The sequence below is a fragment of the Cinclus cinclus genome, chromosome 30, assembly GCF_963662255.1.
Source record: "Cinclus cinclus chromosome 30, bCinCin1.1, whole genome shotgun sequence".
Lineage (NCBI taxonomy): Eukaryota > Metazoa > Chordata > Aves > Passeriformes > Cinclidae > Cinclus > Cinclus cinclus.
The window spans coordinates 1,834,190-1,861,602 of record NC_085075.1 but is presented as its reverse complement, the minus strand read 5'-3'; the positions used below and the strand labels follow the sequence as shown (position 1 = coordinate 1,861,602).

General features: G+C 55.3%; 2 protein-coding genes across 9 annotated transcripts in view; both read right to left on the bottom strand.

Moving 5' to 3' along the window:
• Positions 1-272: 272 nt before the first annotated feature.
• STAC3 (SH3 and cysteine rich domain 3) lies at positions 273-3,253 on the bottom strand. Its single transcript, XM_062511005.1, has 11 exons — positions 3,188-3,253; positions 2,545-2,803; positions 2,294-2,391; positions 2,023-2,098; positions 1,845-1,936; positions 1,666-1,732; positions 1,399-1,448; positions 1,184-1,278; positions 884-935; positions 579-716; positions 273-371 (listed from the first exon to the last, which is right to left on the bottom strand). Exons 1-11 carry the CDS (start codon positions 3,251-3,253, stop codon positions 273-275), a joined length of 1,092 nt encoding a protein of 363 aa, XP_062366989.1.
• Positions 3,254-5,162: 1,909 nt separating this feature from the next.
• Positions 5,163-27,413, bottom strand: part of R3HDM2 (R3H domain containing 2) — a 39,879-nt gene continuing 17,628 nt past the window's right edge. For 2 of the 8 annotated variants that reach the window (XM_062510900.1, XM_062510902.1), the window contains exons 2-24: positions 27,049-27,247; positions 25,504-25,545; positions 24,986-25,072; positions 24,636-24,762; positions 23,314-23,392; positions 22,599-22,658; positions 22,314-22,454; positions 21,914-22,022; positions 20,771-20,866; positions 19,839-19,870; positions 16,696-16,928; positions 13,938-14,095; positions 12,055-12,144; positions 11,234-11,476; positions 10,561-10,687; positions 9,921-10,156; positions 9,441-9,595; positions 8,877-8,977; positions 8,003-8,172; positions 7,712-7,856; positions 7,524-7,624; positions 7,342-7,426; positions 5,163-5,825 (exon numbers count right to left, since the gene is read on the bottom strand). In XM_062510900.1, coding sequence (XP_062366884.1) covers positions 5,482-5,825; positions 7,342-7,426; positions 7,524-7,624; positions 7,712-7,856; positions 8,003-8,172; positions 8,877-8,977; positions 9,441-9,595; positions 9,921-10,156; positions 10,561-10,687; positions 11,234-11,476; positions 12,055-12,144; positions 13,938-14,095; positions 16,696-16,928; positions 19,839-19,870; positions 20,771-20,866; positions 21,914-22,022; positions 22,314-22,454; positions 22,599-22,658; positions 23,314-23,392; positions 24,636-24,762; positions 24,986-25,072; positions 25,504-25,545; positions 27,049-27,216 — 3,129 coding nt within the window. In that variant the 5' untranslated portion in view covers positions 27,217-27,247 and the 3' untranslated portion in view covers positions 5,163-5,481. Of the gene's footprint in view, positions 5,826-7,341; positions 7,427-7,523; positions 7,625-7,711; positions 7,857-8,002; positions 8,173-8,876; positions 8,978-9,440; positions 9,596-9,920; positions 10,157-10,560; positions 10,688-11,233; positions 11,477-12,054; positions 12,145-13,937; positions 14,096-16,695; positions 16,929-19,838; positions 19,871-20,770; positions 20,867-21,913; positions 22,023-22,313; positions 22,455-22,598; positions 22,659-23,313; positions 23,393-24,635; positions 24,763-24,985; positions 25,073-25,503; positions 25,546-25,876; positions 26,097-27,048; positions 27,248-27,413 lie in introns of those variants that run through there. The other 6 variants (XM_062510896.1, XM_062510895.1, XM_062510899.1 and 3 more) reach the window with 6 other exon arrangements.

Genomic DNA, 27,413 nt, shown 5'->3' with positions numbered 1-27,413 from the left:
TGGGGCACCTCCTGTCCCCCCATCCTGCCGCGGTCCTGGGGGTGACAACAGTCCCCCAGGGACCCCACTGCTGGAGGCAGCAGGAATCGGGGTGCCCTTCCCTGACCCCACACCTGTCCCGCAGCCAGGGCCCCCCATCCCAATCCCGGGGTCCTTCCATTCCCCATCCCGAGGGTCCCCCGTCCCCATCCCCACCCCGCAGCCAGAGTCTCTCCGCCCCCTCCCAGGGGTGTCTCCGCCCCCATTCCAGGGGTCTCCCCCCGCAGCCCCCCTCAGATCTCCTCCAGGAAGTCCACAGGGAACAGCCCCACTTTGCGGCCGGTGAAGACTTTGACGTAACCGTTCACCTCCTCCCCCTTCTGCACCACGATCTGTGGGCGAGACGGGATCGGGTGAGATCCCCGGGACCCCTCCAGAGCAGGGGACCCCTCCCAGGTGTGGAGGGGTCGGTCATCATCCGAAGGGCAGGGGGAGGTGGGAAGTGGGTGGACGGTGATGATGGGGTGCAGCTGTGAGGGAGGGGGGTTCAGAAAGGGGCTGGGGGTCCCCGAGTGGTGATGGGGGGGGTCCCGTCTCACCTGATCCTTCTTGAGAGTGATCTGCCCGATCTCTCGGTTGCCCACGAAGGAACGCGTCACTTTGTGCACCCGCTCACCCGCCCGCACCCGGATGATGAAGTTGGGGGGGAAATACCCGACTTTCTCACCAATCTTCCCCTGCAAGGAGGCAGTGGGGGAGTGTGAGTGGGGATTGGAGCCTATTCGGGGGTCTCAGACCCCCCTCCGTGCCAGGCTGGGGGTTGGTAACAGGTTTGGGGGTCCCTCCTTGCAGTGCCACGTGCTTTCCCAGCCGAGCTCTCCTTCCCGCCGCATTCTGGTCTTACCCGCCACCATTCCTCATTGGAGTCATCGACCACCGTGATCTTCTCCCCCGGTCTGGAAGGGAAAGAAGGGCTCTCTGAGGGGAGCAGGACCCCCAGCCGTGGGAGACCCCAAGGAAAATCGCTTTTTCTTCAGAATCAGCTCCTCGAGCCCCATATCTTGCACCTGACAAACGCAGCCCGTGGGCTCAGGGATGGGCAGGTCCTGCACAGAGCAGCTCAGCCTCGGGAAATCCACAGAACCACATCAAGCCAAACCCCGAAAGCCTTGGGAAAGAGCCCAGAACAAGGCTGGGAACTCACGGGAAGTCCAGGTCGTCCTTCTCCAGGGCTTTGAAGCGATAAAGTGCCACGAAATAGTGGGACTGCAGGAACCCCCCGGGCTGCAGCTTCTTGCTCTGGGTGGGCACAGTGGGGTTTGCAGTCCGAGGGGCTGCAGACAGCTCTGAGGATCCCCACAGGGAGATCCCACAGGCTCTGCTCAAGGCTTTGGGGTGCAGGGCGAGGATGAGGGGTACCTTGTCATCTGTTGGGCTCTTTTCAGCCTTCTTGTCCCCTTCAGAGGCACCTGGGAATGGGAGGAAGGGGTCACACCTCTCCTGGTGGTGCCTCCTGAGGGTCTCCTCAGCCAATGTGGGGATGCAGCAAGAACCCCTGGGTGGGGACATGAACTGGGGATCCTCTTTCTGCAGGGCAAGCCCACCCTAGTGACCCCCCCAACACAGCCAGGGGCTCCCTCCCTGTTCCATGGGCTCAGCCCCCCCAGCCCTTGGCCCCGCGCTCACCACCCTCGGCTTTGCTCCCCACCGGCTTCGTGGCCTCCGACTCCTCGTCCATCATCGCAGCCAAGGGCTGGAAGGTAGAGAGAGCTCTCAGAGGATGCAGAAAGGGGGGAACTGGGGGCTTAGTGGTGTGCTGGCACTGCACCGGCAGGAATTTGGTGAGAGCCCGACCCCACGCTTACGTTCTTCTTGTCTTCCTGCCCCTTCTTGCGCTCCTTGTTGGCCATGATGACGCCCGTCCGCAGTGTCTCGAACACAGGGTCACTCCTGTTTGCTGTGGGGGCAGGGGTGGGACACGAGGGGTTGGGACACCCCGTGATGGGGACCAAGGGGATGGGGCACCCCAGCACGGGGACTTACCGAGCTGGTCCTTGGTGCCGGCGTACTGCTGGTCACTGTAGAGGGGGGAGCTGTACGCCCGGCGGAACCCGGGCGGCTGGGAGGACAGAGGGGGGGTCGCACCATCAGCCACCCCCCGGAGCCACCTGTCAGAGCTGGGGGGACCCCGAGATGGAGATGCCGGGGTCCCCCTAAGAGCCAGGAAATGACAGGCGTGGTGGCACCTGCGTCCTGCCCGTGGGGCCGAGGAGGCCACTCCTGGGGCTGGAGTGGGGTGGGGGGTGACACTCACGATCTTGCCGAAGCAACGCTGCATCTCCACGTAGGACTGGCAGTGGTGGTGGATGTTTGTTTTGCAGTTCTTGCACCTCAGGCCAAATTTGTTGTTGACTGGCAGTGGAGAGGGGGGTGGAAAGGAGAGGGAATGTGACACTGCAGCTGTGAAACGGCCGGGACAGAGCCCTGGGTAGCCTAGGCCCCCAGCCCCAGCCATACCCGAGGCCCCCAGCCCTGCCTGTGGCCCCCAGCCCCTTCAGGACTCACGGACGATCATGCGGGCACAAACATCACAGAATTTGGGTTTTTTGAAGTAATGATCTTTGAACTTGTGGGGTTTGTCATTAACAAGTTTCTCGGGTTCGGGAGGGGGCTCAGGCTCCTCCTCCTCTTCCTCCTCTTCGTCATCCTCATAGATGTAGTAGATGGGTCCCCCCGAGGGGCTGACCAGCTCCCCGTTGGGCTGTGGCTCCGGCACCGGTTCCTCCTTGGGCTTTCGCTGGAAAAGTTGCTTCAGCTTCTGCAGCTGCTGGGGCAGGAGAGGACGGATGGTGTGTGGCAGTGTGGGGGAGGCAGGAGGGCAGAGACCCCGTGCCCAGCTCCCCGCCCCAGTGATTCCCTCCACAAGCAGGAGAATGCTTGTGGATCCAAGAATGCTCTGAATATGGGGACCCTCCTCCCAGTCCTGTGAAATCTCCACAAAAGAGGAAATTCTGGTTCCTGAGCGCCTCAAGGATGTGCGCACGCCGGGGAAACGCCAAGCTGAGAAATGCCCACCCAACGCCCGGCTGGATCAGGGTCCCACCAGGCACCCCAGGCCTCCCAGAGCCTCCTGGGGCTGCGGCAGGATGATGATGATCGAAGGGGGCTGCCCTCACCCACCCAAACTGCACTGTGGGCACCCACTTACCCGGCTCTTGGGTTTCCCACCTGAAGCAGGTGAAGCTGGTGGCTCTGGCACTTCCTTCTCCGTCATGCTGCAAGGTGAAGAGACAGAGATGGCATTGGCTGGGGCAGGTCCAGCTGCAGGATCCCAGCAGGGGCTGCAGTGGTCAGACAGTGCTGGGTGGGCAGTGCCTCCCCTTCTCCTGCCCGTCCTGCAGTCCCTGCCCTGGCAAGGGCTGGTTCTGCCAGGGGAAAGCCCAGGGTTATTCCCACCGCCCATCCCACAGCCCCTGCCCCGGCCGGGGCTGGCACTGTCTCGAAGAGCCCCAGGGCCAGGCTGGAGGATGTTGATGCCCAGTCCAGAGCGTGGCACATCCACTGGCTCAGGGATGTGGTGCCAAGTGCTGTGAGCCAGCCCCTGGGCAATCTCTGCATGTGCCCACCCTAGCCTGGACATCTCCATCTCACCGTGAAACTACAAACGGTGCCACCCTCGGTCCCTCAGATGAGCACAGGGGGCACACCGATGGGCATCACCCGCCTTTCAGCTGCCGCCGGGGTAGGACCTGCTCCCGCATCCCCCAAACCATCCCGGTGCCACATCTGACACCCCTCCCCGAAGTGCTTCCACCCAGACCTCACTATTTTTGGTGATACACACCCCCAAACCCCTCCAGCGCCCAGGGAAACCAGCCAGGAAAACCATCAGGAAGCAGCAGTGGGAACGGGGAGTGCTGGGGTGAGGGGCACTGCTGGAATGGGGCACCCCGAGGCCCTACAACAGCGGGGAGGGGGGGGGGGCAGGGTGAACACGGTCACGGCAAGGGGGGGCACACACGGGGCACTTACCCTGTGCTTGGAGGTCTTGCCCTGCGCTGGAGAAGCCCCCGAAGAGAAGCCGGTGCTGGGGCCCCGTTGGCCGCAGAGGCCCCAGCCCTCCGTGCCGGGTGCGCGGGGAGGGCGGCAGCGGCCCCGGTCCGGTGGCGAGAGGAGTGACAGGGCAGAGGGGGACGACAGCTGAGCGGTGGCGGGGGCTGACGCCGGGAAATTGGAGCCCCAGCGTGCGCCGGGCAGGGGCAGGCGGAGGAGCCACCGGCTATTTGCGTTGGTGGGTTGCTGGGCGTGCCAGGGCCCCCCCAGCCTGGCCTGGGACAAAGAAGGAACCGGGAACAGCGAGAGCTCCAGGAACTGGGCACACTGAGGGTTCCAGGAGCTGGGCGCACCAAAGGCTCCAGCTTCAGTCTCTCCCCGTGTGTTGGAGGCACGGGGGGTTCAGCGGGTACAGGGGTCTCTCACTGGGTGCAGTGGTTGCCTCGCACCCCTAGGCACCAAACCCTGCTGGTCCAGGCTCAGCTGGGATGGCAGGAGAGGGGATCCCACTGCTGCTGGGCTACCTGTGGCCAGGAACCGGGCCCTGGAGTTAATGGGCACCCAAGGGTCCTTAGGTCTCTGCTTGGCTGTGGGTGGCAGCGAGGGGGGAGTTGGCACAAGCTGGGGTTGGAGCTCCCCCTTCCTGGCAGGTCTTACCTGTCCAGCTGCACCTGCTCAGGAAGGTTGGGAGCATCCCACTACTGCCAGAGGCTTTGGCTGTGCCACCCCAAATCCTATCCCCACCTGCACCTGCCAGGTCTAGGTGTTGCTCCTGTCAGCAGGAATATGATGTTTCCTGGCAGGACACACAGCTGGGGCCACTCCACACCCTCATTCCTACCCTGGAATTCCACAGCTGGATGGGGCTGGCAGCTGGGAACATATCAGGCCATGAACATCTGTCAGGGCAGCCGAGCCCCAATCCAAATGCTCTGATCCCAGCCTGAGATCCCCACTTTGGGCTTGCAGCCCTTGGACATGCCAAGCTCAGGGGTACAACTGGGCAGGATCGCCCCCCTGCCAGTGTCCCTCCTGCTGTGCCCTCACCCCACTGAGGCAGCACAGAGCTCCCAGCCCTGGCACTGGTAGAATGGTAAGTTACGTTCAAGTGATGGACAATTTACCTTTTTTTTTATTTAAAAACAACCCCCCAAATAAAATAAAACCAACAAATTCCCCCCCGCAAAATAATAATCCGATTAAATAAAATGTGCAGTGAACATACCAATCAACACCTGTATGTGCGGTCCAACACAGTGCTTAAACAAAACCATAGACACAGGGGAGGGGGGCGGGCACGGGCGTCACTCCAAAAATAATAATTAAAAAAAAAAATCAACTTCTCATCTCTTAATTATGTTCATATAAATATATCAAGGAAGGAGGGTGAGAGGAAGGGAGGGTGGGAGGAGAAGAGGCCCAGGGGAGTGCCCGGTGCCCACGGGAGCCCTACTGGGAGCTGGCCCGCTCCAGCACCCGCAGGTCGTAGTTCTTTTTGGCCACGCGCAGCTTGAAGCGGCTGAGGGAGTTGTTGAGGCGGAGGGAGGCGTTTTGGGCAGCCAGCGGGCTGGGGAACACGGCCACGATGGTGTATAAGGCAGCGAGGTCACTGTGCCTGCCGTTCTCGGGAGTCCCGCTGTTGTCCCCGCCGCCTCCGTCCCCGCGGCGCCCCTGAGTCTCTTTGAGCCACTGGATTTTGGCACCGGCCATGGCGAGCTGGGTGAAGAGCTTGTCAGCCTCTGTCCGTGTGATGCCCTCGGGCAGGTCTGTCACCTCCAGCACCCGGCCCAGCACTGCAGGGAAGGAGCCGCGTGTCATCGGCCAGGTCCTGGTGCCCCGGGAGCCGCCCCGGCTCCGGGCTGGAGCACCCACCTCTCCTGGGCCCAGGAATGCCAAGCTGCCCTCACAGCAACAACCTGTTCTTTTAAGCAACCACTTCCCCTCCAAAGCAGCCCTACCTGTTCTCTGGAATGCCTCATCCCAATTCCTGTGCCCACACACTCAGATGTGGGTATTTATTTCCCAGTGTCCCACAGCTCCAGGGACACCGTCCTGCTGGTGTCCTTTGAATAGCTGGGCAGTTCAGGCTTTCCCAGGGGCTCTGTCCTGTTTTCTACCCCAAACTTCAGGTACCAGGACTGGGAGCCAACCCCATGCTCCCACCCTGACCCTGGGAGGAAGAATGGCTGTATCCATGAAGGATGGTGGCACTGGTACCCAAACCCCACTGCAGCCCCTGGTTCTCCCCTATTCCTGCCCCCATGGCCCCCAAACCCCTCTGCAGTTCCTGGCTCTGACCTCTGCTCCTGTCCTGGTGGTACCCAAATCTCTCTGTAGCTTCTGGCTCCAACTTTTATCCCTGTCCAGTGGTCCTCAACCCTTCTGCAGCTCTTGGTTCTCCCCTATTCCTGCACCATGGCACCCAGACCCCTCTGCAACTCCCAGCTCCAGCCCCTGCCTGGTGGTACCCAAATCTCTCTGCAGCTCCTGGCTCTGACTTCTGCCCCTGCCCTGTGGTACCCAAACCCCTCTGCAGTTCCTGGCTCCAGCCCTGGCTCCAGGCTTAGCAGAGCTGCTGGAGGGATTCTTTGCTAATATTAACGTGGCACATACGGACCATGCCAGGGGCAGGAGGGGGGTAGGCAGCTCTTAAAGGGCCCCTGCAACCAGCTACTGGTGGTGACACTGAGGTGACATGGGGGACAAGCCTGAGGTCTCCAGAGGGTCAGTGAGGGCTGCTCCATCCAAGCTGTGGGTCCCTCCCTTGGGAACTTGGGTGGAGAGAAATGATCCACTGGAACCCTCAGGCCTCGCAGCCATGCTGGGAGATCCCAAATTTCAAAGATGAGGCTCTGAAGCTGTGGGCCCCATAGGAAAGGGAAGCATGGGTGGGAGGATTGGTTTGGGAAAGCAGTGGTGGGAATGAGATCTTAGGGTCTGGACACTCACTTTCTGCTGATAAAGAGGAACAAAATCCCAGTTTTGCCAGCTCCGCCTGCTCCATCATTTCCACCCTCTGAGAGGCAGGAATAGCACCCATGTGTCCTTATCCTCAGAAGTTTTACTCCCTGTTCACCCACCTCCCTCAGGGCACACCGGGCTGGGGCTGGATCTGCTGCACCCCCAGCCTGGACTCACCTGGGCTAGGGAGTGTTTGTGGGTGTGGGGAGGAGGGACTAGCAGGAACCACTCTCCAAAACCAGCACGGGGTTCTGTGGGATGCTGGTGTGGGCTGGGATGACACCTGGAGTCTCCTACATCCATTTGTGGGGACATCAGAGGGCAAAGGGACTCGAGGGGGTCACTTGCCTACGTCACTGGTCCCCAGGTCGGTGGACGCTGATTTAAGGGCCTGTCTCTTGCTCCGGTTCCCGTGTTTCATTCCAGTCTGCCCCTTGAAGAAGAAAAAGGGGCACCATCACCTCACGGGACATTGTGGCTTCACAGTGCCCACAGAGGGGCCAGGGAAGAGACACCCAGCCTGGCTGTACCTGGTGTCCTGTGTAGCTGGGCTGGCTCTGGAGCAGTGGCGGGGGACACAAGGACAGGTTGTACTGCAGAGGTTGGCCCAGCAGTGAGTACCTCCCATCACCTGCACGAGGAGCCCGAGTTTGTGGGGATCTCAGGAAAGGTCTCAGCATTCCCAGCCCCAGGCTGTCCCCACACACCTTCCCCTTACCTTGTGCTGGGCCCATGGGCCGGGGGAACTGTGTGAGGACGGGGAGGGGGCTCAGCCCTGTGCACACACTGTTGAGGTTGGTGACGGGTGACGGCGTCGGGGACTGGGTGGGGGACGTGATGGGGCTGTTCAGCTGGGTGCTGGCCTGGGGGAGGGACAGTGTCAGACACCCCCAGTGCTTGTGACCACTCCCACACACACCTTGACCCCGTGGAGTGACCCCCCAGCCACTATCCAGCCCACCCCAAAGGCTGAGCTGCCTCCTCCCAGTCCATCCCAGTTGCCCAGTACCTGAGCACTGGTGTCAGGGTTGTAGAGGTCTCCTGGCTTCTGCCCCCGCTGCTCCAGGCTGTAGTACTTACAGTGGCTCCACTGCACCACGGGGGTGTTTTGGGGGGCCTGGGGGCCGTTGGGGACATTCAGCTGCATCACCACCACACCAGGGCCTGATGGGGACACCCCTGGGGACAGACACAGGCGTGTATGGCTCAGGCTCTGCTGCTGTGGGACACAGAGCACCTGCCTGTCCCTGCCACTGCACAACCTTCCCCCCCCAGTCCCACTCTGGACTCTATCCTCTGTCACTCATCATTTTCTCAGGGTGGAAAAGCCCCATCAGGACCCTCTGAGAATTCCTCCCTAATAGCAAAGGTTACATCTGGGATTGATGATGTTTAATCCAGGAGAAATGCAGCACAGGGGCCAAGCTGATGGAGGGCTCAGTGACCACTCTGAGCATCTCCACAAAACTCCATGCAAAGGCTCCAAGCATGGATCCAGGTACAGAACTCCAGCATCCCAGCTCAGATCCTGCAGCTCACCAGGTCCAGACCTCCATCATCCCAGCTCAGTTTCTGCACCAGCTCATTCCCAGCAGCCATGACAGGGAGCAGGAATCCCCAGCTTCCCCGTCTGCAGTTATTCCTGTTCTCACCAACCCACAGCACACTCAGCTCCCTCCACCCCACTGCCCACCATAACAGGGAGATGCCAGGCACCAGCCAGTGCCACATCCTGATCAATCCCTGTGGCATTCCCAGCCTAAGCAATCCCCTTGCATAGAAGCTGCCAGACTTGACTGTGAAGTGGCAGCTCTGCAGCCCACGATGCAAAGGCTGATCCCACCTATGGGGTCAATGCCAGCCCTGCCCGTGGCCCCTTGTACCTGAATACTGCTGTTGCATCTGGGGGGGGCTGCAGGGCGCTGGGGACTGCGGCATCTGGTACTGCTCGGAGCCAGGAGGCTGCAGGAACCCCACAGATGGGCTGCAGAGCAGAAAGGGCTCAGGTGAGGATGGGGATGGGGAGGAAGAGCCAGGACAGCTGCACGGGTTATTCCCAGCTCCCTCTTTACTGGGATGGCTAAACACACAGGAGTCTCTGGAGAGGGCTGGGCACACAGGAGCTTGGCACACTGGTGGCCAGGAAGTCCTGACCAGAAGAGCCAGGAATGGACAAGGTCAGGAAGGAGCAGCACATATGGCAACCACCCATCTCCAGCCACAGGAGCAGGGTGCTCCACGTTCACATGATAATCATGAAACCACCATGAACCACCAAACATCATCACAAGATCATCATGGAACCACCAAAGAGAACCATAGAATCTCCCAAGTTGGAAGGAACCCACAAGGATCATCAAGGTTGACTACTTGCCTTGACTGGGCACACCACCGTGGGCACAGCACCCATTTCTCCCCCAGGCAGGCCTGAGCTGCCAGAGCTTTACCTGGTGCCATTCTGCTGGGCAGTGGGGATGACACTGTAGTAGATGGGGACTCCTCCAGCCTGGAGCCCCCCCTGCACAGACTGGCTGGCTGGCACAAGCACTGGCTGCTGGAAGGGCTGCTGGACCACGTTCTGGGACTCGTTGGCCATGGGAACCTGGCCAGGGAGGAAAGCAGCAGGTAACAGGTAACAGCAGGGGAAACTGGTCCAAGGAGACACCAGCAGGGTGAAGAGATTCCAAGTTTTTTTTTTCTTACAGCCCAGGGCAACCTCACTCAGGCACAGCCCCTCCCAGTCCTCCTGCTCTAGATGCGTCCCACAGATCCCCATATGGATGTGCCCACCCCAGGCTGGCACTGTTTGCCCTGTGAGCAAATCCCCACCTTTGGCTCCATCCCTCAGGCACAGGAACAGGGCACATCCTGCCCAGCCTGGGCCCCCTCTCAGCACCCCACCCTGGGGAGCAGCAGATTGTACCCACCTGGTACGAAGGCAGCGGTGTGTACTGGACCATCAGACCTTGCATCTGGCTCCCCATCCCACTCCTCTGGTTGCTGAGGAGCCCGGGGGGCTGTGCCTGCTGCACCCCCATCACGCTCTGCATCTGGCCCCCCATGTTGTTCCTCTGGCTGTTGAGGAGCCCGGGGGGCTGTGCCTGCTGCACCCCCACCACACCTTGGTATGTTTGCTGCTGGTTGGACATCATTGGCTGTAAACCTGCCAGAACAGGGTTTCAATGGAGCAGCTTCCCAGATGGACACAGGAAACAGCTCCAGATTTAGGATTTAGGGAACCAAATCCTGCCTCTGCCCCCACCTTCTGCTAAAGAGTGGGGAAAGAGCTTCCCTTAGAGCAGATGTAAACACATTCAAGTGAAGCTTTAAATTCCCCTGGCAGCCCCTCAGTGGGGTTTAAACCCACCTCATTCCCTCCCCCAGCAAGCTCAGAGGGAGGGGAAGGACTCAACAGCCTCTTCAAACAGAGGCACCCCAACTTCCTAGACAAGAGTGGGAGACTGGGAAGAGCGACCTGGTCCCACACAGCACATGGGAGATCTCTGGAGCCAACAAAAGCAGCAGGAAAGGGAAAGCTGTCCCCTTCCCCCCTCTGTACCACCTTACCTGGCTGCTGGGACTGCTGGGGGAGCTGCTGTGGGCGCTGGGAGCTGTAGGCCACTGGGTGACTGAGGGGTCGGTATTGCTGGCTGGAGTTCGGGTACTGCCCGGGGGGGTAGTAAGAAACCTGAATCTATCAGAGGCAAGAAAACCCAGTGGTGAGAACACAGGAGGGAGCAGGACCAAGAAAGCTGGTCCCCCAGGACCAGTTTTCTCTCTCACCTGGCCTGGCTTCTGCTGAAGGGAACCACCCAGGGCTTTGGCTCTGGCCAGCTGATGGCTCCTCGGGGAACCGCAGCCCCTTCCCGCGCCTCCCAGCCTCCTCATCCAAGCCTTTCCCAGCACAGTAGTGCAAGAGCACAGTAGGCACAACTCTCCTCACAGCTCAGGGGACAATCCTAGAGGTCATAAAGCCCTGCAGGACCCCAAAGAGAGCTTAGAGGTGTCAGCTCTGAGTCCAGCCACTGTCCCTCCCCGACTGCTGAGAGCCAGGAGTAGCCTGGGGGGGTCCCAGGAAAGAGCCTCATGGGCTCAGAGGGACACGGGATCATCCTGTGCCTAACAGGGAGCCTGGACCCCTGTGGATGGATCCCTCACCAACTAGCACCAGAAAAAAAGGGACCCACTCCCCAGCAGTCCCTGGCCTGCCAGCTCTGGGGATGTCCCCTCGTGTCCTTACTTGCTGGGGAGGCTGAATGTAGCCCTGGGGCTGCAGCACCTGCTGAGTGGGGGCTGTGTGCCCCGAGGCGGAGTAGCTGGAGGTGGGAATGGGCTGCCCAGGGGTTGCCATGATGAATCCTGTCTGTTGAGGGTGCTGGGAGATGAGGGATGACTGGAACATCGCCGAGGAAGGATCTGGGGCTTCTGTCGAGCCCTGTCGGCTGAGGCTGATCTGCCCGAAAGGGTTGCTGAGCTCGTCGGCCTGGAGTGGGATAAGAGGAAGGATGGATGGAGGCACGTGGGACAACAGCAGGCAGGACACAGCTCTGCTGGTAAATGCAGACCCCTTCTCCCTGCTTTGGGAGAAGCTCCCCCAAAAAGGCCCCCACACATGAGCCACAGACCCAGAGCAGGACAGGGGGACATGCGAGCTCAGGGGGCCGAATGCTCTGGGGACACTGGGGACACGTGGGGTCCCACACAGGTAGGGGTGACTCCAGCCCAGCCACATCCCAGGGGCACACCATTCCCAAAAGATCCCGTGGACACAACACAGGGGCTTGGCTGAACCCACAGGGCAGCCACAGCCCCCAGTCCCCAGCACTGAGCACAAGCATTGCTGGGGAGCTCTGGGCTTTCAAGTTGCTCTTCCCAGGCTCTTTCCAAGACCACCACTCCAGCAGGAGTGGCCGGCCCCGTGGCCTCAGGCATGGCAGAGCTCTCTGAATCCCAACCCCAGAGGGTCGGCGTCTGGGACATACCTGATCAGCACAAGCTCACACAACACAAACACAGCACAGAGCACAACAGACAGTGCAGAAGAGGAACTGGGGTTTATACCAGGTTGTACTGCTGGGGTGGAGAGACTGGCAAGAGGACTTGGGGGCAGGAGCTTGGAGAGTACGGAACAGGCTGCAGCGCCGGGACCGGCTATGACCAGCAGAGAAGGGATGGAGAGAGATTGGGGGGAAGGAGGGAAGGGAAAGAAGGGAAAAGGGCAGGAAGGAAGGAGGAAGGAGGGAGGAAGGTAGGCAGAAAGGAAAGGAAGGAAAAGGAAGGACAAGGAAGGAAAAGGAAGGAAAAGGAAGGAAGGAGAGAAAGAAGGAACAACAAGGTTAGTCAAGTGAGCCAACTGCAAACACAGAGGGGCGTTGCAGGGGGTTGGGAAGCACAGAAACCATTCCAGGGCAGCATCCATCCCATCAGACACAGCCCAGCTGGAGGATCTGCAGAGCTGGGGAGGAGTGACCAGCCCCAGAGCAGCTCTTGCCTGGGGCCAGCAGCAGCAGGAGAACCACATCTCCCAGCACAACCCTCGTGTCTCTCCTGTTTCCAGCATTCCCTACAGTGCTCCTTGGCCATTACTGTACACTCACCTTCCACAGGGACCCCTACTTTTTCACTTGGAGCACTTTGTGGCAGCCCCTCACTAAAACCCACACACCATACCTTGGGCACCGACCCAGTGATGGTCAGTGCTGGATGGGGATAGGGGTTTGATCCTTTGATTTGACCTTTGGTGACATACAAGGGACATGGACGGTGCATTTCCAGACCCTTCACCAACAGTCAAACACCTGAAATCAGTTTTTCCAGGACCTAAACGCTTGGATGAGACAGTAGAAGATACAAATTGAAAGCCCAGCCCAACCCAGTGATCCTGCATGAGATCCCACCCAGGGACTCTACTATCCAGCTCCAGACACACCAGAGGGAGACAGCTCATTCCTTTAGGCCCAGAGTCCTCCACAAACAGATCTACAACTCTGGAGCCACTCCAATAACTACCAGCTCCCAACTCTCCTACAGCTGGGAACAGCCATCAAGGAGCTGCTCCTGTTACCTGCAGTAATAAAAGGTTTTCCAGGAAGTTCTTCCCCCCCTCTCAATCTAGTCTAGTGAAAACACTGAGAATCATGGAACAGCCCAGGGTGGGAAGGACCTGAGAAGAACATCTGGCCAACTTTTCATGGGAAAGGGAGCCTTGGGATGATTGTCCAGCAACTTCCCTGCCCTGTTGCATCTTGAACCCCTCCAGTGTAACTCCAGTAGCTCTTTGTTGTAGAGTGAGTCCAAGGTGATGCCAGAGGAGCCCCTGGGCAGGCTGAGATCCAGCACCAAGGTGGGACAGGAAGGTGCCATGGATACCCTCATACCACATGGATTTGCTCACACTGGGATGGTTCCCACCCCATCCCCACTCCTGCAGCAGGACAGGGCTGGGCTGTGGTTGGTCACAGTCTCAGGATCAGAACAAGTACCCAGGAATGTCACCCATGAGTGCTTCCTGGAGGATTCCAGCCCTGGAAACAGCCCAGCAGGCTGTGGGACATGGAACATCCCTTGGCTTTAACTCAGGGAGGGATGGTCTGGAGAACACATCCAGCCTTCCTCCGGGTCTGCCTTCCCCCAGAACTTCAAAAGCTTCAGAGCTCCTGGGGAGCTCAAATCCAACAACACCCATTCAGGATGTTCCTGAGGGGAACTGGCTCCAGTTTGCCACTCATCCAAAGGCAAGGACCCTTTTCCAGGGGGGCTGCTGGCCCAGCAGAGCTGGGAAGGTGGGATATCCCACAGAATCACTCAGGCACAGCAAAGCCAAACCTTCCCCTGCTCTGCCACAGCAGGAGAGCAAATGTGGGGACCCCCCCAAACCCAGGTGTGAGCCCAGAGCAGCCTGGGATTCCTCTGGCCCTGCCGCCCCCCCCAGCTGTGGGACTCACCTGGGACATCATGGGGCTGCTCATGGCCGGCTGCTGCTGGGCTGGGGGGAGCCCGGGGGCCTGCAGGGGTGGCTGTGGGGCCGTGCAGGGCAGGAGACCACGGCTGGGCTGTGAGGATGGGGACTGGCTGCAGGCCTCAGGGGCACCTAGCACCAAACCTGCAACAGAGAGAGGCATGGAGGGCTGGGATCCAGGAGAAAATGGGAGGGCACGGGGGAATCCTGTCCCCACTGGAGCTTCCACGGGGACAAACAGGCAGAGTTTGTCTCTGCTCACAGCAAAGCAAGGTGCTAACACTCCAGTGAGTTGAACCTCCCTCCTCTTCATGGCCAGGTGCACATACTGAGCTTCCAAAGCTGATCCTGGGATCTCCACCTCTGCCCCACATGCAGGGAAGAGGAATCTGGCTGCCAACAGCAGCACCTGCCTGGTGGAGGCTCTTCACCCAAATGCAGGATTTTTGGGATCCCAAAAACAGGGAGCTGCCAGGTACACCTGGGTCAGCTCAGGACCACGAGGGGCTGTGGGAAGGAACTGCAGAGTAGTTCCCAGTCCCAGGTCAGGGTACCAACACTGTCATGACCTGTCCCAAGCAGAAAGGAGTGGGGGATCCCATTCCACAGCCTCACAGAGCTCCTTTTCTCCCAAGAAAAGGCTGGGAGATGGCAGAAGAAGCTGGGAAGGAGCACAATCCACACTGCTGGCACCCAGCTGGGAAGTGTCTCCTCAGTATTCCAGCCTTACCATCAGAAATAAAAGGGTTGTGCAACTATTGTCCAATGCCCAGTAGCTGCTGTTTAATCAATTCTGCCTCTGATCTCCCACATTTCCACAGCTGATCTCCAGGGATTCTGCTGAGGAGCTCTGTCAGCAGCCACATGCTGCCAAGGAGGGAATATTTCACTGCCAGCTGCTCAGGGACTGGATGAGAAAAGAGCCCCTAAGTCTCAAGCACTTCCACCCCCACGGAATAAACATGAGGATATGGAAGAAGGTGGGCTTGGTGTTTTTCTCCCCTCAAGTGACAATTCCTTTGCAATTTTTCTTCCCTTTCACCCAAGATGTTTCTAATCACGTGCCATTGCATAAAGCCTGGAAAGCAACTGTTCTGATCCCAGGGGGGACCTGAAGGGAAAATTAGAGGAAGAGCCAAAAGGCAGCTTCTCTCTCACTCTGCTCAGCACACGCTGGGACAGATCTTCAAGTGCTCCCAGCACTCCATGAATCAGTCCTGGAGGTGGCTGCAACTCCCAGAGTGAGCATAGGGCTGGGAAGAGGATCCCAGGAGGCACCATGGGCACCTCGAAACTGGGAGATGAAGGTGTGGTTTCAAAGCCAGTCTGGGTGCTGCGATCCAGCCCTGAAAGGATTCTTGTTATTGCCTACAAGCTGCCTCACCACAAAAATGATGGTTCCCAAGGGTTTGGGACCTGCTGCTGACCAGTGGGGACAGAGCACAGTGGGATAACACCAAGTTATGTTCACTGACACCATACAGATGCTCAGCTGCCCCAGGACGAAATGGGACCAAAACCTGGGCTGTCTCTTCCACAAATACCTTTCAGGTGTTTCAACCAAGCAGCTGGTTGAAAATCAAGGATCCCGCTCCTCCCTAACTGAGGAGAGGTGTCCTGGATGTGCCCACCCAGCACACACATCCCTTGGGGAACTGCTGCCAGAACAGACCACCTGTGGCACCCCAGGGGAACACCCCCGTGGTACCTGGATGGACAAGGAAGGACTGAGCTGAAGCAGCAGACACACCTGGGTCCTAGTTCCCTTTGGCTTCAGCCAAATTCCCCTTGGCTCCCAGCAGCTTTGGAACTCAAGCCTGCTGTTTACTCCCAGGAGTTCAGTGAATCACTGAGAGAGAACATTGTGGGCAGATCCCAATTACAGAGTCTTTGACAAGGTAACTGCATGTCTAATGAGACTAATGGGTGACACTTTTCCTGGCTCTCCTCCTTGGAAAGAAAGACACAGAGCCAGGAGGTTCATCCTGCATGAACCCTCTCACGGTTGGGGGAGATTTTGGGAGCAGAAGGGAATGGAAACACAACTTGGGGCACAGCAGAGGAGAGAAAACAACACAGACCAGGAATCTGCTGCTGAAGGGATGGGAGAGGTGATGGTGAGTTCTGAAGAAGTGGGTGAAGAACCAGGTGGCACAACCAGATGGCACATCCACACCAGGGTACCGAGATCCTGGTGCCACCCATGTCCTGTTTTAACCAGAGCATCACACGCCCCAGTCCCCCAACCCACAACCTGACTGCCAGGCGTCCTTTGTCAGGAAAAGAGCTCCAGTTCCTCAGTCCAAACCCTTTCAGGTGTCCTTTGGCTCCATATCATCACCCCAAACCCTGTCAGGTGTCCTTTGTCAGGAAAAGAGCTCCAGTTCCTCAGCCCAAACCCTTTCAGGTGTCCTTTGGCTCCATATCATCACCCCAAACCCTGTCAGGTGTCCTTTGTCAGGAAAAGAGCTCCAGTTCCTCAGCCCAAACCCTTTCAGGTGTCCTTTGGCTCCATATCATCACCCCAAACCCTGTCAGGTGTCCTTCGTCAGGAAAAGAGCTCCAGTTCCTCAGCCCAAACCCTTTCAGGTGTCCTTTGGCTCCACATCCTCACCCCAACCCTGTCAGGTGTCCTTTGGCTCCACTTCCTCACGCCAAACCCTTTCAGGTGTCCTTTGGCTCCACTTCCTCACCGCCAACCCTGCCAGGTGTCCTTTGGCACCTGCCTGGAAGCAGCACCGTACCTGCCCGTGAGGTCCTGCTGGCAGTGCTGCCCTTGCTGCTCCCGATGCTGTCCCCCCTGGTCAGGATGGAGATGCCACTGAAGCTGCTGGCTTTGGTGACAGGTGGCCTCAGGCTGCGGATGGAGCCATCCGAGTCCGTGCTGCTCCAGGGCCGTGGCTCCAGGGATTTGATGTCGCTCTCGGTGCTGCTCTGGCGGCTGCCCGAGGCCCGGCTCAGCCCGTCCCGGTTGCCCCTGCAGAGACCAGAGGAGTCAAACTGGGCTCCGGTGAAGGGACAATGGCAGAGCTGCTGGTGCTGCACCAGTACACCCAGTGCAGGGTGGTGGGAACTGTGGGAAGATAGGTTGAAAGGATAGTACAGAAGGTAGTCTCTCCTGATGTGTGAGAATCCTTAAAATCAGAGAGTTTTGGGAAAGCTGCAAAAAGCAGGCCTCAGAAACAGCAAAACTGTAATTAAGTGGTAGCCATAAGATTTGTCAGCAGAAAAGTTGTATGAGATGTAAAAAGCAAGGACAAATAGAACAATGGTCTGTGTATGAAAGCTTGGCCAGAATAACCCCCTAAGCTGCAGAAAAGTATATCTAGCAAGATATTAAAAAGTTCTAAGCTTAATAATGAAACTCTGTGCATTTTATTTTAAAGCTTACAAGTAGGTATTGTATTCAGAATAAGCAAACATTGTTTTGACCAGAACTACGTGTACTTACAGTTGGATAAAACTACTGTCAATATGCTTTTGCTTTTTGTGATTGGTCAAAAACTTTTAAAGTGCATTGTAACATCACATTCTGCAGCTGCTGCTGAGGATGTGAGCTGCTGGCATCTTTCCACTGTCCCAACCATGTAAATAAAACCAATACTTAAAAAATAAAGCAGCTCAAAGCATGTTCCACAGCAGACCCATCCCATTCATAATTCTGTACATAAACCTGTAGCGAACATTAAAGATGAATTACTGAGGAGTGGAAACATCTGTGCCTGCCCAATGAATTTAGGTGTTATAAAAGAATGGGTTAGCTGGCCAACAGTTGCAGTTGGAGTTAGAGCTGGAGAACCAGAGTCTGATACAGTTCAGGATAGAGTGTGCTGGCTGTGCTGTGAGGAGGTGAGGGACATATGGTCATGCAAAGGACAGATAAGGTGAGAAGATGTTGCATGAGGGACAGACAGGGTTAGGCAACCAGGAAAGGGACAGGTTGGGGTTTAGCCAGTCATGTGGAGAGGAGAGAAGGAGTCAGAGCTGCGTGGAACTGCCTATGAGGGAAGGAGTCAGGGTTGTTGTAAAGAAGTACACTGAAAAGAAGGCATGAAAAGTTTCATAATAAAGGACTGGTGGTGACGCCAGTCCAGTCCGTCTCAACATAGTAACTGCAACAGGGGACAGTCAGTACCTGGGTTTGGACCCCTTTTGGGGGGTGTGGGGGGAGCCTGACAGCAAAAACCTCCCTCAGGCACAGATTTTTGTGCTGACCCAGCCACTGTGGTGACAGCCAGCTCCTGGCCCCTTCCTCAGCCTGGAAGAGACCCCAGCAGGGTCAGAAAAAGATCCTGTGCTGAAGATCTCCCTGTTTCAGTACACGGAGCTTTTAAAGGCCTGGAGACAAATTGCCACTCCAGCCCAGCTGAGGATTTCTGCCCAGCTGGGCCTGTTCACCCAAGGTTGTGGCTGCTCCATCTCTGGAAGTGTCCAAGGCCAGGCTGGACGGGGCTTGGAGCAAACTGGGATAGTGGAAGCTGTCTCTGCCCAAGACAGAGAGGTGCAAAGGGATGAGTTTTTAAAGTCCCCTGCAACCCAAACCATTGCAGGATTCTGGGATATCCCTACTCCCAGAGCTGTGCCCTCACTGACCTGCCTCCCTTAGCCCAAGCCAGCTCTGGCCACAGCAGGACTTTATGGGATATCAGTACATCACCCCAAGCAGTGAGCCTGGTCCATCAGCCCAGCTGGGAATGGGAAGCCAGGCTTCCCCTGGGGAGGGATGGAGAGGAAGAGCTGCTGAGCCTGGCTCAGAAAAAGGAGGCTTGGAGGGAACTCCTGAGGTGATGTCCTGGGATGCTGGGAGCGTGTGAGAGCCAAAAACGCATCTCTTGGAAAAGCAGCACAGTGGTTATGTCCCTAGAGAACTCAAAATGGTCCTGAGGCCCTCTCCCCTCCCATCAAGGGAAACCCCAAGGCAGACTAACCAAGCTCCTCAGGGCCTGGGCACCACAGGCAGGGAAGCTCCTGGCACAGCCCAGGCTGCAGCTCAGCTCCTGGAGCTGTAGCGGCATCAGCAAGGGGGATTTTGCTCCATTCTGGGGGAGTTTTACTCCAACCCCACAGATCTGAGAAGTATCCTTGCTGTCCCTGACACAGGCAGACCCCAAGACACAGCCCCTGTGACTGTGCTGAGGACACTGCATTTTCCAGGACAAAGCTACTCCTGCCTGGCTCAGATCCTCCTGTCCTGTCCCACACGGAGCTGCCCCATCCCTAGAGCTTTGGCTGGGAGAGCAGAGCACAGCAGGGATGAGGCTCTGTCCCTTTTCATCCCGTTCTTTGTCCTAACACCTTGGCTGTGCACAGCCAGGGCTGTGCAGGGTGACTCATCAGCCTCACTCCAGCCTTTTCATCCATGGGAAAACTGCTTAACAAGAAAATGCTACTCAAATGTGTTCCCAGTGCCCTCAGCAGCTCCTGTGGCTGAGATGGAGCCTGAGATACTTCACTGTCACCACTAAGTCATCCAGCCTTGATAATCAGGGATTAGGGATGACCCTGCTTGATCCTAATGCTATCCTGGCACTCTAAGGGCAGGGATTTCCTATCCTTGTAGGGAACAAGAGCTGGAACGGTTTGAAAACTGCTGGAATTCCTCCCTGCCATTCCCACCCTCCTTTTTAATTTATTAATCAGCAAAAAAAAGGACTCAAAATTGATGTTGCAAAGAAAACACCTTCAGTAACTCTCTGAGCAGCTGTGCACGGTGGGATTCAGCGGGACACAGCACAAAATAAATCACACAGAGATCACTACAAATCTGCCTGTGTCTGTGAGAGCTACAAGCAAAGCATTCTGTGGAGAGTCTGGTGAGGGAAAAGCACCATTTTAGAGTCATGCAGGGCTTTGGAGACACCCCCAGGGGCTGCAGGGCAGCACTCACCTGCTGTCCGTGAGGTATCCGTTTTGGCCAGACTGGGAGCAGGAACAGAGAGATGGGGAGGAAAGAAAAGGGAGATTTAGTAACTCAGAAAGAACACGCCCAGATGATTCCAAAGGGTGGGGTTGGGACACAGAGTGTGTTGAGGTGTGGTGTTGAGCCTCCTGCACACCAGTTCCCTGTGGATCTCCATCTAGGCCCTTTCCTGATCCCTGTGACCTCTCAAACCTGAGTCCTCAGTTCCCTCCTTCATTGAGGAAGCTTTGATGGAACCTTTGTCCATGTGACAATCAAGGCCAGGCATACAAAGGGGTTTTATGTCCTAAATGCAGCATTTGGAGCTGACTCCAGCTGGAAATGCCCCTGGAGCAGCCTCTGAGCCAGATGTGAGTGTGGGAGACCACTCCAAGCACAGAGCAGGGATTTCAGGAGGCAATAACCAAGTTGGATGCTTCATGAGACAGACAATAAACACCCTGCCCAATTCCTCCTGGGAATGCCCAAATTCCTCCTAGGAAGGCCTAAATTCCTCCTGGAAAGGCAGAGCCTTGCACAGCTGGGTCAGGAGATAGAAGCTTCAGCACTGGTGAAAGAAACTGGGAGATGCAGCTGCTGCTCCCTTTGGGGCAGGAAATGGTTTTCTGCTCACCCCAAAAATGCCACTGCATAAACTTACAATCTTTTAGGCAGCAAGGAATAGGACTGCATCCATTCCTCCCTGAAATTTTAAGGAAGGAGCAGATTGGAGGGTGCAGGTGTGGCTCCTCCCCCCCAGTATCTCAGACATTTTTGTTGGGAGCTGGAATTCACTGACACATCCCCAAAATCCTGGGAAATTGGTAGAAAAGGCAATGACAAGGTCTGACCTCTTTGCATATTCACCTTCTGCCCCAAAGCTCCAGGAGGATCCTGGCAGGTGAGTGATCCAAACTTACCTCTCGTGCAAATATCCGCTCCCTGACCCGCTGATACTCCTCCTCTCGCTCTTCTATGGATTTGCTCCTTCTCCCATCCTGCAAGGGGAGTCTGATCTGAAGGGACAAACACAGCTCAGGGGTCAGCAGTTGCCAGCAGGAGCAGTCAGCTGCTGGGAATTTTGGGGTGGATGTGGATAATGTGGTGTCTGGATCCAGCCTCTGCCTTTGGACCTACCTTTGGGACACCTGAGTCCAGGGATGAACCACCCAGAGGTGCAAGGATGTTCATTCCTGGACACTCCCAAGCACAACCACCCTGCCTGAGCTCTGCCTGAGTCAGAGATCAGGAATATCCCCAACAGGCTGGTCCCAGGGGGAAAAGCTAAAGGTCACTTTTTGGAGCACATGCCAACCCTCCTGCTCCCTCGTGGATTCTGTGTTCTATGTGCAGCCACACTCCTGAGTGCCACCACAGGGAAACCAAAAACTGGGACTGGCTGCAGTGACCAGCTTCTCATCCTGATTGGAATTTAGGAACACACAGGATATCTCTAGGGTGATGTGATTCTGGGGTTAGATGGGAAAAAATTCCTCCCTGTGAGGGTGGGGGGGCCCCTGGCATGGATTTCCCAGAGAAGCTGGGGCTGTCCCATCCCTGGAAGTCCAAGGCCAGGTTGGATGGGGCTTGAAGCAAACTGGAAGGTGTCCCTGCCATGGTAGGGGTGGAACTGGATGAATTTTAAGGTCCTTTGCAACCCAAACCATTCCATGTTTCTGTGAAGATGGGAGCTACAAGGCCCTGAGATCCCTGGGGAAGGACACAAGTTGCTGTGAGCCCCGGGGAAGAGGGGAAAGCAACACTCAGCTGAGGGGTTCCCAAAGAAACCTTGGAAAAGGCTCCACCTTAAAACCTGGCCTGGCCTCCAGCTGATTTCAGGGTATGGAGAAGTACACCCACAGAACCCACACCAATCCTTCATCCATTTCCACAGGATCTGGAAAAGTTTTCATGAAATTCAGATGCTGCTCCTTGGGTGGGCTGGGAGCCTCTATTAAATATTAGTTCAGGAAACCCAAGAGAATTTTGGAGTTGTTCTTGTCTTGTGACCACTCACATCTGACTTTCCCAAAGGCTGCAGGTGCCCCACTGCTACCCCTCACCTGGTTATCATCCCGATCCATGCTGGTGTCATCCCGTTTTAGGATAAACCTCTGTGGGAACTCTGCGTTCTTCTCATCCTTGATGTGCTCAGAGAACCTCTGCTCAGGGCTGCAAGAAAACCAGCCCTTGTTAGGAGGGAAAAAACAGGCCCAGAAGATGCCAAGATGTTTGTTGTGTGAAATCTCAGCTCTGGCTGATAGCAACAAGAGATCCTGTCCCTTCTCCAGGAACTACAGAGAGGCAGGGAGGGCTGGAAGGAAAAGATTCTTCCCTATTCCTTCATTCCATGATTCTGATTCTTCTAGAGAGGGATTTCCCCTGCTTATGAGGCATGGAACCTATCCTGCTACGGAGCATTCCTGGGCTATGGGGAGAGGAGAGGGAGAGGGAGAGCCTTACATTCGTGTGTTACTGGTCTTGTTGATGATCACGGCCTTCCCAGTCTGATCCACATTGTGATCCATCCCAAAATAGGCAGCGACCCGGTGGAGCAGCATCCGATGGTACGAGGTCATCTGGGGGAACTTCTTGAACTGATTGCTGGGAAGAGGGGACAGGGTTGGAGTTCCAAGGATGTACAAGAGAACAGTCTCCTCACCATCTCCCTTCTCCCCTAAGAGCCCAAATTCCTAAACTCTCCATTACAAACCTCTCTGGCTTGACACAAACTCGACGATCACTTACTTGTTATCACTAATGAACTCCAGAATTTCCTGTTCCAACTTGAGCAGCATCATTCTATCCCTGTCAGGAAAAATAGAAAGAAAAAAGTCCCTTTAGGGACAGTGGAACAGCCTTCCCTGCTCCCAACCCCTCTCCTGCAGCAGAAAAAGTCCAAGGAGCAGGTGACACCTGATTTCACACTAACAGAATGGGCTAAAAAACTCCCTGCTTTTCAAATGTACTAAATTGAACATCAGACTTTTTCCAGTTAAAGGTTGTTTTGCTAACAGTGCTTGGCTTTGGAGAGCCTGAATTCCCTGCTCTGCTGGAAGCTCCACTGCTGGAGACTTTAACTTTGCTATTCCCTTGCCAGCCTTTCCCTCAATCCCACTGATTATTCCCACAGCAGCTCCTTTACAGGCTGACACTTGACAACCATTTATAGAAAAGGGTTTGAAGCAATCAAAATTATTTCTTTGCATTCAAACAAATTATTTGTCCTTCTCTCTTTCCATCACACAAAATTCCACGTTTGGAATTAAATAGGATATAAAATTACAGTTGTGCTTTTAGTTTCTACATCGTCCCAGCTCTGGTTACTCTTGAATTCCGAAGACGAAAACACAAAAACATCTGCAGGTACTGTCTGGAGGTGCTGCAGTCCCCCTGGTTACAGGAATGCCCACACACAGGGACAGAGACCCCTCAGGGAGCTGTTTTACTGACCAGGACCTACCGTGGGTTTTTTTTCAGTGTATTTACTAAAAATTCATGCAAATCTATTCCAGTGGAGTCTGTATATTCCTGGCTGGAATCTGAAAAAAACCAACAATGGCAGCAGAACAAATTAACAAAGCCCTGAGACAGCACAGAGGGAAGGAAAGGGAGGTGGAAAGGAAAGGGGGAAGGGAAGGGAAGGGAAGGGAAGGGAAGGGAAGGGAAGGGAAGGGAAGGGAAGGGAAGGGAAGGGAAGGGAAGGGAAGGGAAGGGAAGGGAAGGGAAGGGAAGGGAAGGGAAGGGAAGGGAAGGGAAGGGAAGGGAAGGGAAGGGAAGGGAAGGGAAGGGAAAGGGAAAATGGGGGAAAGGGGGGAAAAAGGGGGAAAAGGGGAGGAAAAAGGGGGAAAAGGGGAGGAAAAAGGGGGAAAAAGGGGGAAAAAGGGGAAAAAAGGGGGAAAAGGGGGGAAAAAAAGGAAAAAAGGAAGCAGTTGTGCCTCTGTGTGCATGAGGATGATGTTCCCACATTTCCCAGTCTAACCCAGGGATTTAACACCCTTTTCCCAAGACAGCCGGACCAGCACACCCAGTACAAGGCACTCTAAGGCCCTGCTAGGAGGATGACAGAGAGAGGGAGATGGGATGGCTGCATGGACACACCTGGGTCCCAAGACAACCCCTGGACCATGTTCTGGACACTCCCTGCTGTCACAGCAAGTCCTTGCAGGTGTATACTCCATACTTTGGTCCAAGCAATTTCTGCTTTACAATCCATAATTCCTGCAGGCTCTGGGAATCCCTGCTGGCCTGTGTTTCCCCTTTTCCCACACCCATTTTATTTTTTAAATAATTACAGAATAAACCAATGAAATCAAATCAGCACTGGTGTAGAGCTGCCCTCCAGGGCTTTTGGGTGGAATTTGTTCCCCAGATCCAATGGGTCTCTTTTAGCCATTTTTCTGCCTCAGGAACCTGTTAGTCTGTTGGGAATGTGCCAACCTGGAGAATCCCTCCCTTTCTCCATGCTCTGCTCTGGAAGGATGTGAATGAACCACCCCTGGAAATGTCCAAGGCCAGGTTGGACAGGGCTTGGAGCAGCCTGGGATAGTGGGAGCTGTCCCTGCCCATGGCAGGGCTGGCACTGGATGAGCTTTAAGCTCACTCCCCACCCAAACCATTCCAGGATTCCCTGTTGTTATCAACCCCACAGTCCTGCACAGTAGCAGCAGAGCCAACCAAGCACCTGTGCAACATCTGTGCAACATCTGTGCAACACCTGCCCTAATTCCAGGGGATTCCCAGAGCAGGTGAGCAACACCTGCCCCATTCAAACCAGCACCTGACCTCGAGAGAGCATCTTCCTTGGTGTTTTTTCTTTATTCTTGTCTTTTTCTTCTTTCTCCACCCCATCTTTTGTGGACTTCTCCTCTTCCTTGTCAGAGGGGCAGCTCACGTGCAGCTGGATGATGTCCTGGGGTGAAACAAAGGAGGTTGGAGTCCCTCATCTCCCTAAGCCACGGCCATGGCTGGAGATGCCAGTGGCTGAGAAAAGCACCACAGGAAGGTCTCAACCAGCTGCTGTGGGAGTTTTTTGGCTCCCCAAGGCACAGGAGAGCAAGGCATGGACCATTTCTAGCAAAACATGGATTTTTCTGGGCTTCCACACTCGCAAATTTGTCTCATTCTGGGCTTACCTGAGACTCCAGCAGCCCATCCACGAAGGGGCCTGAAGATTCTTCACACACAGCCAAACTCCTGACCAGTTTAAGCTTTGAGTTAGACTGAAAAAGGTAAAAACAAAAAAGGGAGTGGTTACAACACCTCAGCCAAAATTCACACCTGAATTCCTGCAGCTGCATTCGAGGCACTTGAGCAGCCATTCCCAATTAAACTGCTCAATAATGACTTGGAATCCCTGAACAATGAGTTATTTTCTTCCTTCAGCCTTTGAACCAAATTTTAGGTGGGAAATCCCTTGTCTTAATTCCTGCCCTCCCTGACTTTCAGACAGAGCAATTCCAGCCTTTTATCCTGTTAGGAAGGAGTGCTGGTGCTGCAGCACATGGAAATCGCTGTCCTGAACCTGGTGCACGTGGCTTCCAGAGACAGGAAAGGCTCAGGAGCAGCATCAGGGATCAGGACTGACCAGGCTGGGCTCAGGGCTCAGCTCAGAACAGCCCAAAGGAAACTGGGATGGCAGCAGAGCTCCTACCTTGGCTCTTTTCCTGGCGTGTCCATGACTTGATGTTCGCTTCTGTGGAGAGAGAAAAGGGAAGCCAAGAAGCTTAACCTGGAAGTTTTCTGCCATTCCTGGGACACAAAAGGGGATCAGAGATGCTGCTGCTCTGTCTGGAGAGCCACCAGGCCCAGAAATCTCCCCCGCTCCATTCCAATGTGCCTGGTCAGGCTCTCCCTGCACAGCTGCAGGTCTGCCCATGCACCTGTGAGCACATCTGGCAGATGTGCCAGCCCACAGCTGGAATGGCAGCAGGCAGCTGAGGGTGGGGACTGCTTCAAGCTCCACCAGGAGCCACAAGCACAGGTGGCAGGAGAGCAAAGCAGCGGGAATGAGTCCCAGCACTCACAAATGATGCTTGCACAGAGCTTCTCTTCATTTCTTGAAATGAAATCCCAAAACATTCCCGGCCTATTTTTAACTGACGCGAAGCAATCGTCAAGCAGCATTCCTGAAACCAAGCTCCCCCTGGATGCCTTCACTTGACATGAAGTCATTAGCTCATCCTTAGATCAAAGAAAGGAGTAAGAGGGAAGTGACAGCCCTGGCACCAGAACCTGGGGATGGAGCACGAGTGTCCCCCAGGGAATATTTCAGTTATTCCACTCCCAGGCTCAGGGAATATTTCAATAACTCTCACCAGGACAGATTCAGCTAAAGAGGAAGGTAGCAGCCTGCACAGTGTGGTGTCCCTGGGGAAAAGTGGGCACAGGCTCTGGATCATTTGGGAAAGGATGAGAACTAGCAGGTGAGTGCCCAGCTCTCCCTGAAATCTCAGAAATTTGGGTTTTTTTGAGCTGTCTGTGCTTTCTAGCACTGACCCCCTAGAGAACACTGCTCTTGACCTGAGGCCTTGGAGAAGGCTTCCAGATTTAAGTGATGGAGTTAAAGTCACAGGTGTGTAGTTAAACAGAAATCTGTGATTTCACACAGTGAAGAGTTTGAAACTTTAGGTTTTTATAATGTAGTAATAGGCATGGGACAAGATGAGGATTTTGGGTAGTGTCTCTTTTGATGTTCTTCTTCCTTCTTCATGGTTTCAGGTAGTAGTTTCTGGTTGGACAGTTAATGCTGGACTGAGGCTCACAGGAATTTGGTTATTGGGTTAAAAGTATAAATAATATAGGTTATTACATATAAAACACATATACCTATATATAATCTATATTATATATCAATAGTATATATAATCTATATTATATAAATTATATATACTTTATATTATATTTACTTTTCAATGAAGTATTTTATACTTTTATTAAAAAGTATTACAAAATTGGACTGTTTAGCTTTAAGAGACCTTGTAGCTAGCTAGATTCACCTCCATTTTCTCACCTTTATCTGATGAAGTGTTGCTGAACTCTCTGTACTTTAGATAAAATTAAATAAGTAACTAAGCCTGAACACAAGAAAATCCATGTCATTTATGTTTTTTAATCCTGGCTCTGAGTGAAGACAGAAGAAACTTCAGACAATGAATTAAGTGGTGCAGATACCACCTTTACAAGTGGTAACACTCACCTGAGATTCCTGGCGCACGCTGACCTCCTCCCCACCATCCTTCTCCACCTCCTCCTTGCTTGGTGACCTGGATACATATTTGGTTTTGTTCACAGATTCCTCAACCACTTTTTTTTCTGATTCCTTCATAATTTCCAGGGACTCCTGTGCCGTGTTGCTGTTGGACATCTTCAGAGCCCTCCGACGCAGCGAGGGGCACCTGAGGGACAAGGGACAGGACAGGTCAGGGGGTGCACACAGCTTCTCTCTGGACACAAACCTGCAGGTTGGAACTTCCTGGGAACCCACCTCATGCACAGATCCCAAACCAAGCACTCAGATTAAGCCCACCCACTCAACCGTGGTGCAGCCCCAGCCTGGCAGGA

Coding starts and splice junctions, on each gene's coding strand:
- STAC3 (XM_062511005.1), bottom strand. CDS start 3,253: ATGACGGAGAAGGAAGTGCCAGAGCCACCAGCTTCACCTGCTTCAGGT. Junction 1,449..1,665: donor GGGGAGCAAAGCCGAGGGTG/GTGAGCGCGGGG, acceptor TCCCATTCCCAG/GTGCCTCTGAAGGGGACAAG. Junction 936..1,183: donor AAGGACGACCTGGACTTCCC/GTGAGTTCCCAG, acceptor TTTCCCTTCCAG/ACCGGGGGAGAAGATCACGG.